Below are 12049 nucleotides of genomic sequence, written 5' to 3'. Positions count from 1 at the left end.
GATTGTTATATACAAGTCGCGTTACCACTCCGCCCACTGATTGGGATAAAGACCTGCTCACCAATTGTGATAAAGACCTTCCCGTCGATCACAATATTTCCTCCTCCCCTCCAATCACATAAGGTTTCATTTCTCTGCTGATTACGATATCACAATCAGAGATCGCACATAATTCCCTCCTCCACTGAACTCCCTTCTGACTTGCGATTGTGATGGATACGAAAAGTTATGTATTATTGTTTTGAGTAATTTCAGGTCTAACTTTTTGGAAAATCACCATAAAATCAATGTTAAACCCCTTTTCTCTTTCCGATGGATTATTGCGATTGGGATCACCACAGGCCTGGATCAATGGCCTAGATCGAATCAGCCTAGAACAACGATTTAGATTAATGAACATTAAAATATTCATTATGCTTCAGCTTAGTGGGATAACGAGGATGTTTTTTAGCAGCATGGTCATCAAAGAGGACAACGAAGGTGTTTTTCGGTAAATATCCAACGACAAGGTCATTAAAGAGACAATAAGAAAACATAACAGAGACATAGTGGGATAGTAATGGCACTTTCAAATACATTTCAAATAGCATGCCTATTAGCAGGATAAACATATTGCTCATTTAAAAGCCTAGAAACAACAAGGTAGAATTCGAAAGGTTGGATGCTTTGAGTTTCCACAAATACAGTGCCAATGCTACAACAATTTTATTTTCCTAAAAATTGTAACTGTTAGATAGGCTCTGTTCATACAACCTCCATTTATATTCGAATTCTATTGTAATAGAAATCCCTATGAAGTCTCAAAGTTTTATTAATAATAGAGGAATAGGTTTCAAGAACATTAGATTGAATCTGGCCCAAGTGGAAAGATATGTAAAGAGATCCTTCTCTATAAATAAGTAGATTTCCGACACTAAGAGGAGGTTGATGGGTAATGTGAGAGACTAGCCTTCTGTAATATTTTGTTCTGGTTATAGAAAATATGCAGCACTGTTTTTTGTACCTGAGATTCTTATTATGGATTTTATGACTTTTTATTCTATAACTTGTTATTAGTTTTACATAGTATCTTGATTACTTGGAAATCTGTCAAACAACTCCAATTTCCTTCATTTACTGTGTATGACTGTGCGTGTCCGTTTGGATCAGTTTTAAAGCCATACATGCCTCAACTTCCATTAAACACTATTGTTGATCATAATCTGTTTTAATTTAACTCCATCCCCAATGGTGGTAGTCATCAAATTTTTCTTCACCTACAAAATCACAAAAAAGAGATCAAAGTTAGTCATCTAAATTTTGAGTTTATAACAAGTCATTTTACAAATATTTTGAGAGAGCCCTCTCAGATTGGAAAGGACTAACTTTCAGTCTAAAGTTGGTTTGAAATAGTTACACTTGGTTGAAGGTTGATACAACCCAACTTGTCCCAACCAAGTGATAACATTTTGGTGCGTTTGTCGGGAGTCCGAAAGTTATATCATCCTCGATGTTTCATTTCAAAAGCTAAGCTCTTGAAGGTAGCAGGAGATCAGATTGTTCGAGGTTGCATTTCTACCTTGGCGACTCCACTCGTACTCTCAATTTAAAGGTGGCTTCCAAGAAGATTCATACGAGGAGAAATCCAGACCCTAATCCACTAGAAATAGTTGATGATCCAGAAAAAATTCTCAGAAAAGATGCTAGCTCATCAAAATTAGGTACTTCATTTCTCTTAAGATCTACCTCATTACCCTATGGAGATATTCAATATATTTAAGGTATTAGATTTGATGAAGAGTATAAGCCTATATTACTCAAATCTAAATCAGAGAATTATTTACCAAAACTAGAGCTAGATTCTACTTTTGAGACTCCTAAAGAAGTAAAGATAGGTTTTGGGAAATTGTTGCATCAGAATTGTCACTTGAACAAGAGTCTTTAGAAAAAATAAAATAATTTGATCTTTTGAACTTTTGAACTTTTGTCAAGAAAATAAATTAGTTTCCCTTTACGTGAAAGAAGTACAAAAGTCTCTATCACTAAATCCCCTTTGAGTACATCTACTTTCATCACTACCCCTACTAGTTTCATTTTTACCTCTCCTATTGAAATTTCTGCTAGTACTTCTGCTATGGCAAGCCTTGCTAGATATACTCCTCTTATTTTACCAGTCTTACTTCATGACTTACCTCAAGGGTACTTGATCCAGGTGGATATTGGTGGCCACGTGCCAAGTCCACCTGGACCCTCACCATTGTTTCTCTTAGCATTTTCAGTTTCCTTAATTGTAGCACAACTTACTATTTTTAGCAGTTTTTCGGGTCCTGAACTTATGGAGCCGTTTTGAGGCCCTAAACGACATTTTTTGGGAAATCTGGGGCAACATGGGTCCATGGACCCATGTTGCCTCCCAAAGTGGTAGTTCTCAGATAGATCTTTCTAACGAGCTATTGTACGCGTCAAACGGAGATCGTATGCCAAAGTTACGACCCCGGGAAGTTGGTGTACCAATTTACCCAAACGGTGCCCACAGTTTGGCGTTTCATCTTCTAGGGTTAGGTTTTGGAATGTTAAGGGTTTTCCATTGTTTCTCAACAATAAATAGGCCTTCGAGCCTCATTGTAACACAGTTTAGAGGCATTTAGCCACCACATCTCTTCTCAGAGATAAGCTACCATCGCCTTAGCTAGTTTATTTCCATTATTGTTTGTAAGCATATTTCAATATTTTACATTGATGAAATGAAGTATTATTTCCGCTGCATATCTATGTTTATGGTTATCTCTGTAATTTGTTGCGTTCCTGTTTAAGTCCGGATCAATACTCCACTAGAATAAAAACTTTTGGAAGTGAGGAGGGGATAGCTGCAGAACAACATGTTGACCAGTTCAATGACTTTATAGACCTAGAAGAGGTAGACTATGAAGATGTTAAAATGAGGATGTTTGTGTAGAGTTTCATAGGTGAGGTGAAAAAATGGTTCAAAGTTTTAGCCCCTGGAAGTTTGCATTATTGGAATGAATTAGAAGATATTTTGTTCAAGAAATGGGGAAGTAAAGTTATTCATGTACAAGCCTTGATTGAATATAATAATTTGAAGAAAGCTAGCCACGAATTAGTGCAAGATTTTTCAAAAAGATTCAATAAAGTCTATAATTCTATTCCTGATCACATTAAACCTCCTTGAGGAGCTGCCAAATTACACTATGCTGAGGCCTTTGATTATGAGTTTTCCATCCTCCTGAGAGAGAGAGAGAATCTGCTACCTTAGCTGACATGCAGAATGATGTTGTGAAAGTGGAAGTTTATATGGCTATAGAAAAGAGATCTAAAGTGGTTAAAGGAAAGTTAAAGGTGGAAGAACATCCTTCCACCTCTTCTGATGTTAAATTTGATACCATGATGAGAACAATGGAAAGACTCATGGATAGATTAGCCCTTGGAAATAATCCTCCTACTACACAACCTGAGACACAAATTAGAAATCCAAACTTTAGAAGGGTTCAAATCCAATAGAGGCAAAGAGAACAGAGAAATCATCCTGAACAACAAGTTAGGCCTCCTTTCCATCAAAACCTAGTAGATGATGAGGAAATTCCACCAGAAGTCCAAGAAGATATCATTCATTGTGTGGATGAAGATGAGAAAGGAATGTTTCTAACAAAAGAAGAACATGATGAGTCTTATAATGACTTGCATGGTGATGAAACTGAGCCACAATCAAAACTCTTAGAAGGCTATCAGCATGTTATTCTAGAGATGAAAAATCAATATAATTTGAGAAACATAAATGTTCCTGTAGTTGCAAATAAAAATTAGCCTAAGAAAGATGCTCCAAAGGTTGCAGAATAAAATAAAGAAACCCCTGCAAAGGATGTTGAGAAGACACAACCAATTTTCAACTTGGAGAATGATATCTCAAAGATTAAGATTGTTGTCTCCTTTCCATAAATAATAAGAGTCACAGAATACAGAAAGCATTAGAATGCTTAATGTTGAAGCTGGATCATATGATATTTTGAATTTGCATAAAGATCATCCTATTGTGTTCCTAGGGCCAAGAGCAGAAGATCAGCATAATGAAGAGGTAACACCTTTCCATGTGAGTTTAAACATCCATGACATGACAATACACAATGCTATGTTAGATTCAAGGCACCACACATTTTAATGCCTAAGGTCATCATGGAAAGATTGGGTTTAGACATAAGCAGGCCATACAAAGACTTGTTTTCATTTTATTCAAAAATGGTGAAATGAATAGGTAAAGATGTGGTTGTTGCTTTAAGTCAAATTCCTACTAAGACTATATTTATGGATATTATTGTGGCTGATATTCCACCAAAGTTTGGCATGTAGCTATCAAGATCATGTTCTGCCAAACTCAAAGGAACCGTTCAGATGGATATGTCCTATGCTACTATCCCAGTTTTTGGTGAACAAAGGAGACTATACAGAGAATCTAGGATGGAATATATGGCTATCAGCAAAGACAAACCTCAAAAATTTCCAGTATATGCAATGGATACTAAATTGGGCTCATCTATACTCTTCAATGAAATCACCAACAACACAGAAAATCAACATGTAGAAAAGGAGCAGCAAGTTGAAGAAATTGATAGGAAAGGGTGGTGGAACATGAGCTTTTACGATGCTGCAGGAAGAAATGGAGCTGGTGAAGGCATATGCATAATTAACCTGGGAGATGAAAGTAAGTTTTTCTCTTATAAAATCAATTTCGATTGCACAAATAATATGGAAGAGTATGAAGCATTGGTTTTGGGTTTAGAAGTCTTGAAGAATTTAGGTGCTAAGAAAATCTTTGTTTTTGGTGATTCTGAATTGATCATCAAACAAGTTAACAACACCTATCAAACCAAGGATGTTAGAATGAGAGCATACAAAAATCTGATTCTTGAATTACTAGAAAATTTTGAAGAGTATAATTTCACCATCAAGCCTAGAGAACATAACATTGTTGTAAATTCTTTGGTTGTTTCAACAAGTTTATTTACAATTCCATTTCATTCCAGCAATAAATATGAAGTTGAAATTAGGAATAGACCTGCTATACCTGATAACATAATAAACTAGCAAGTGTTTGATAATGATCAGCAAGTCAGAAATTTCTTGGAATTGAAAGAAGAATTTGAATCTATTCAAGTTGACCAACAAAACATCACTGCTGAAACAAAATCCAATACCGAAGTTGTTCAATTGAAAAATAATTGTATTCCAGAAGGACTAATTCCTCTTGAGAAGTTATTTGACCAGAATGATGTGGCCAAAAACCCAAAGATAAAATTTGATGATGAGGAGGTTGAAACTTATAATCTTGGTACTACATAAAATCCAAAGAATGTCAAGTTATCCAAATTTCTTTCTCTTGAGGAAAAACAAAAATATCTAGACTTGATGAAGAAATACATACTAATATTTTTGCATGCATCTATACTGATTTGAAAAGTGATGATTAAAATTTTATTCAACATAAAATACCAATAAAAGAAAATGAAAAACCTTTCAAGAAAAAATTAAGAAGGATAAATCCATTGCTTTTTCCATTGATTGAAAAGGAGATAAAAATGTTGTTTGAAGCAAAGATCATAGTACCATTCAGGTTTTCCAAGTGGCTAGCTAACCTGGTGCCTGTGAGAAATAATAATGGAGAAATTAGGATATGCATTGATTTCAGGAACTTGGATAAAGCTTCATTAAAAGATAATTATCCACTTTCAAAAATGGATCATATTTTGCAAAGCATTGTAGGATCACAAAATATGTCTATGTTAAATGGTTTCTCAGGCTATAATAATATATTGGTACATCATTTTTTTTTAACATGATCGGGTACTTATATATTATAAAACTGCTTGGAGCCAAGTCCTGTTACATAAGTGGATGGAAATAGATAAAGAGAAGTCCAAAATGGGTTCGCAGACCCTGACTTGTTATCGACGAACTTGAGTAGTGCAGATTGGAAAAGAAAATGGTTGTATAGCCTTAGAAACAGACCTGCGAGAAGACAAAATTTGCTAGTCATTAGTCAGATTACTAGAGCTGATTGACAGAGTCATCGATCTGGGGTTCTTTCTTAACGCTTGCTCTAGTTGAAGTTTCAGCTTGCATACTCTGAGTGATGGATTTGATGTGGGTGATTGCCTCCTCCATGTGTTTGCATTTTTCCTTTAGGCTTTCTATCTCTGCTTTTTGTTTTTCCAGTTTCTTTCTCTTTGATCTGCTATTTGCTTGAAAGTCCTCTTTGAGCTCGTTGAAATGTTTGACAAACCTTGCTATCATAAAGCAATGGGCTTTACACAGCGAGCAGTTGCTGTTTGCAATCACTCTGTCCAGAGGATTCTCGGGCAGCTCTCGATTTTCCGGAGCCTCAGCATGCACTCTGTTTTCCGGGATCTCTGCCATTTCTAGGGAGCTGATGGGGAAGGAGATGCAGTGCGGGAACAGGGAGAAGGAGCTGGGGTGGAGAAGAAGGAAAGGGAGACCTGAAAGAAAGGGGGAAAATGCCAAGAAGAGGGAGCAGAACAGGGGAGAAATCACGCTTAAAATGAAGGACCAGGCACAGAGATTTACCAAACTATCGTGGAGGAGAGGAGCAGCCGAGCTGAAGGCGGTCTTCCGAGCTTGGAGATTGCTAACTTCCCTGGAAGCTTTGGAGAACGATCTCACAACAGAGTTGAACGGATGGCGGCCTCTCTTGATGCAGAACTTCTTGAGCTGATTGCCAGATATAGGACCTTTACTCTCCTGCGAGTAAAGGGACGTGTTTCTGATGTGCTCGTAGAGAGAAGGGTTGATGAATATATAGAGCGGAGTGGGAGGGTGAGCGGGCCGAGAGTGCGACATGAACTCAGTGGTCTGGCTAGGATTAGCAACAGGCTTAAAATCTTTGCAGCAGTCTAAGGAGATCTTGAAAAGACTCCTACCTAAATTCTGCGTGGGAGAGTCACGAGAAAACTGGGAGATCGAGATCCTGTGATCGGTCCAAAAATAATGAGTGGTGGACATGGAGAAGGGGGGATCGAAATTCAAAGCATGGCAGGCAGCGTGCGACTTGACTGAGTTTGGCCAGAGATCACAAGAAGGAGGGTGGGGAATGATTAGACAGAAGGTCGGGTGAATGCTGGTATGACTAGTCGGAGAGTTTGACAGGCAGTTAAGCCGACTACGGGATTGGTTTTTCATATATGAGGTCATTTTCCTTAACTTGGCCGATCTGTCTGTTGGATGCCTTAGTGGCATAGTGATCCGCTTCTGTGTTGTTGTCTCTTAGGACATGTTTGAAGGTCGTGTCTCCCATTTTTTTGACGTTATCCTCAATCCTGAGCTTTACATTATTAAGGGCCTCTTTTTTAAATTCTGTTCCCGCCACCATAGCTGCAATGACGATGGCCGAGTCTCCCACTATTATTGGATTCCTAATTCTCAGCCGGTTCAGAATGATGGTGCCTAAGTAGAGGCTGTAAGCTTCTGCCAAGTTGTTAGACATTTGGCCCAATCCCCATTCGTAGCTTACAAGAGTTTTGCCTTGGCTGTCCTTTATGATACCCCCTGCTCCAGCTTCCCCCGGGTTATTTTTGGAGGCCCCGTCGAAATGCAAAGTAGGGCGATTCTGATCTAGGATCCATTGACTTACTTCTTCCTTTGTGCCTCTGAGCTTCCAGTGTATTCTTCTCGTGCAAGCTTTGGGGTGTGCTAGTTGTTTGTTGCTGTAGTTGATGCTGAATTTGTTATACCATTCCATCTCTTCTTTGTGCCAGCTTGATTGGTCTGGAGGAGCGACCAAGTTTGCACTTATTGTTTCAGATATGAGCGTTGTTGTTTTTGCCAGTATGCGGGCAGGATTGGGCTTCTTGTCATTAAAAATACAGTTATTCCTAGCTAACCAGATTTTCCAACTAAGGGTAGCTGGGATGCATTTCCACATACAGATGATATTGTTTTTACCTTTCTTAGGAAAAGGATAACATTTTACCCAGTTTTTTTGAAGGGAGGATAGCTGATCAAAAGTCTCTTCAATTTTCATTGGTCTGACTATCTGAGTCCAACAACTTTGAGCGAGGGGGCAGTGGAAGAATAGATGGTGGCTACTCTCCTCCTCAGCGCGACAGAAGCAACATATTGATGGCCCCAAGATCCCTCTTTTCCTTAGATTTTCAGCTGTAAGCACCTTTCCTTTGAGGAGAGTCCAATTGAAATGTTTGACCTTTGGTATGCATTCTGATTTCCATACAGTTGTGAAGAGGTTCCATTTGGCTGTCGAAGTGGATGCCTGGAGGAATTTGTAACCATCTTTGACAGTGAATTTCCCACCGCTTGGGTCCCATATATACCTATCTTCAGCCCCTCTGTTGGTGGGTGCAGCGCCTGTGAGGGAGACCTTAAGATTAAGCCATAGTTCTCTGAGTTCATTGGGAATTTGAAGGTCCTTCCAGCCCTGCCAGGTATTTTGATCCCATGTTGAAATATCGTACAAGGAGGTTAAGTTTTTAGCTTCCATCCAAATGTGCAGAGGCTTGAGATTTTGGAGGTGGTTTCTTGGTCTGGCGCCCATGATTCTATCAGTCCAAATATTGACCTCCTTGCCACTTCCAGGTACTTTGGAAATGTTCTCTCTGAACTGAGGAAGGACTTTTTTAATTAGCTTCCAAACAGGGGTGCAAGATCTTTCAGCTATTGTTTCGGAAAGTAGATTAGAATTTGGTCCGTTCAGGTATTTCCTCTTCAATACTTCCACCCACCAAGAGCCTTTGCCGGTGAGGATTCTCCAAATTAGTTTAAAGCCCATAGCCCAGTTGGAGAGGCTCGAAATTTTAATGGCGAGCCCACCTTTGTCATAGGGAAGGATGACTTGATCCCATTTGACAAGGCTAAATTTCTTAGATTCTTGCTTTCCCCCCTGCCAGAGGAAACTTCTCATTAATAGTTCCATGTGCTTATGTGTACTAGCGGGAGCCAAAGTGACCGCATATTGGTAGATGGGGAGAGCGGAGAGGACAACCTTTATAAGGGTCGTTCTACCAGCCAGATTTAGCCAAGAAACTCCCCAACTTTGAAGGAGACCTCTCATCTTTTCTATGTGTTTGGCCCATATCTCAGCCTTAACTGTTTCTTTGGCTAAAGGCAGACCAAGATAAGAGAAGTAACTCCAATTCCTTTGCACTGGAATGTCCAGAATCAGAGAGATTCTTTGCCTGATTTGGTCAGAGACATTCCAGGTGTAGATCTTGCATTTTTTGTTATTCAGCATCCCTCCAGAGGCAGCTAGGAAGGCGTCCAAGACTTTCTTGAATCTTTTTGCCATTAGGCTTGAGGCTCCCCCAATGAGAAGGGTATCATCCGCAAAGAGCGAATGATTAATCTCTTTAGTCCCTCTTTCTATACCAATTCCAGTGATCTCTTTTTGCTTGCGGAGTTTTTCTAAGTGAATACTTAGAGTTTCCGCCATAATGATGTATAAGAAGGGAGAGAGAGGGCAGCCTTGCCTCAATCCCCTGGTGCTTCTAAAATACCTGCTTGGGCGACCATTAATCAGAGGAGCAGTCCAAGGATTGGAGATGCATCCAGAGATGATGCTTATAAAGTTTTTTGAAATCCCGAAATTTTTGAGAACTGTTGTTAGGAAGTGGTGGTCGACTCTATCGAAAGCGTTTGCCATATCGAGTTTGATTATCATTCCTCGTTCCTTCCTGCTGATGCTGCTATGAATTGCCTCTTGAATAAGTATGACATTATCTGTGATTTGCCTGTGGGGAACAAATCCCCCTTGGTTCTCTGAGATTAAATGAGGAAGGAGCTTTTTGAGCCTATTGGCAAGAATTTTGGTTACAATCTTGTAGGAAACATTACAGAGGGAAATTGGCCGGAAGCGGTCAAAAGAACGAGGGTTAACGTCCTTAGGGATGAGAGCAAGATGTGAGGATTTTGTGTTTTCTCCCATCTTGTGATTTTTAAAAACGTTTTTGACCATCCGCACAAAGTCTTTTTTGATTGTGTCCCAATGGTTTCGGTAAAAGGCCACCGTAAAACCATCAGGGCCCGGAGCCTTGTCCTGTTGCATACTAAAGGTTGCCGCCCTGATTTCCTCTTCTGTGACCTCCTGATCCAGATCTCTGTTTTGAGAGTCTGAGATTTTGTTCTCTACTGCGCTGAGAAAGTCAGAGTTGTCCGACTGCTGGGGGACTGCTGCTAGAAGAGATTTAAAGTGATTGAAAGCCGCCTCCTTAATTTCATCTTGGTCGCTGTACTCTTTCCCTTCTGCCTCTATTTTATCTATCTGATTCCCGGCGCGCCTGAGCTTTATGTTGTTGTGGAAGAAAGAGGTATTTTTGTCTCCAGCCCTCAGCCATAGGCACCTCGATTTCTGCCTTTGTTCCTCTTCCTCAGCTCTATTTTGTCTATATAGCTCCCTGTACATTTCATTTTCATGGATTATATCTTCATTTGTGGGTTGGTTGTTCTCCTTTTCTTTGTTCCACTGCTCCATCTGCGTATACAGATCCGCTTTTTTCCTCTTCTCCGTTGCTGCGTATTCCTTGGCCCATTGTTTAATGACTGCTCTTAGGGATTTTAATTTGGTTTCCCAGATGTAGTGAGGCGATCCCAACACTTCCTTTGCCCACTGATTTTGAACGAGGGAGCGGAAGTCTTCTTTATAATCCCAGATTTTATTGTATTTGAAGGGGAGGGGCCCCAGGTTTCTCCCTTTTTCCATGTTCATCACCACAGGTTTGTGATCAGAGGCCGAAGCTTGAATGATTTTACTCTTGATGGAAGAGAAGCTTGCTGCGATTCTTTCCTGCATGAGAAATCCGTCTAACCTCTCTTTGATATTGTGGCAGCCTGTTCTTTTGTTACTCCATGTGTATTTCCCGTTGAATGGAGGTATGTCAATGAGATTATGAGACTGGATTATAGCCTCCAGCGCCTCTCTTGAGGGGTCCGAATGAAAGTTTCCTCCGAGCTTTTCATCCACATTTCTTATGAGATTCAAGTCTCCTCCCAGAATTATGCTCCTGTCGTGGGAGGACTGTAAGTCTAAGGATAATGAGTCCCAGCATGTTGCTTTGTCCCGGTAATGGTTTGGAGCGTAGATGTTGTATATGTTGTAGACTTCTTGAGAGGCTTTGTTTCTGAGTTCTGTTCTTATCCACCAATTGCAAGATTGGAGGTTGATGTGAGTCCATTTATTCTTATTCTAGAGTGTTCCTATACCTCCTGAGGCACCTTCTGAACCTATTGAGTAACCTTCAAAATTTTTGAATCGTTTGACTTGTTTTTTAAAATCTCGGTATGAGATTTTGGTCTCCTGGATGAGGATGAAGTCTGGCTGCTCCTGATTTATTAAGTCATGGAATGCATTTATTTTTAAGGAGGAGCCCATCCCCCTACAGTTCCAAGAGACCAGATTCATCATTTACCAGTTTTTGGGTGAGTCCCTCTTCTCTCCTTTGTTTTTTCCCCACTTCCTTTTTACCTGTCTAGATAGGAGTCCATTGGTTGTTGTGCTCTAGTAGCCATCTATTTTGCTGCTGCCTCGTCTCTAAGTTCCTTATTTGAATTTCTACCTGCCTTTCTTGGGGGATCTGAGGGAAGACTAGTTTCTTTCATTTTATTTCTGGTGAGTATTCTCTCTATTGTTGGAGGAGGGGAGGGCAGAGGGATCGAAGGAGGGGAGATAATAGCTAATGAGTTGTCGCGAGGGGAAGGGGGAGGGGAAGAGGGATCTTCAACTTCCAAGGATTCAAAAGGGTTGGAGGTGGAGGGAAAGGAGGGAGCTGAGCTGGGGGGGGGGGAGGGGGGGGGTTTTCCAGGGAGGGCTTAGAGCTGGGCCCTTGAGAGGAAGAAGATTTTTTCTTTTTTACTTGTTCCCAGTGGTCGTCCAGAGATTCTTCATTTTCAGTGGATTCATTTAATTTTGATTTGCTACATCTATTTGCAAAGTGTCCATATTCGTGACATACCTTGCATTTGAAGGGCAGTTGCTCGTAGTCCAGCTGTTGGATGTGCGTCCATTGGTCGACCTTGATCTTGATGGCTTCCGGCAAGC

The 12049-nt window shown here is 40.1% G+C and overlaps 1 protein-coding gene across 1 annotated transcript; it reads right to left on the bottom strand.

Annotated features, from left to right (window-relative positions):
• Positions 1 to 7165: 7165 nt before the first annotated feature.
• Positions 7166 to 10714, bottom strand: LOC149156506 (uncharacterized). The gene has a single exon (XM_089444768.1). The coding sequence runs from the start codon at positions 10712 to 10714 to the stop codon at positions 7166 to 7168; it is 3549 nt and encodes a 1182-aa protein (XP_089300894.1).
• Positions 10715 to 12049: the final 1335 nt, after the last annotated feature.

This window comes from Pinus tabuliformis, chromosome 9 (assembly GCF_031772625.1).
Source record: "Pinus tabuliformis cultivar Carrire ecotype Pingquan chromosome 9, CPIR1, whole genome shotgun sequence".
NCBI lineage: Eukaryota > Viridiplantae > Streptophyta > Pinopsida > Pinales > Pinaceae > Pinus > Pinus tabuliformis.
The sequence above is the reverse complement of the archived record's forward strand: the minus strand, read 5'-3'. Positions and strand labels throughout refer to the sequence as shown.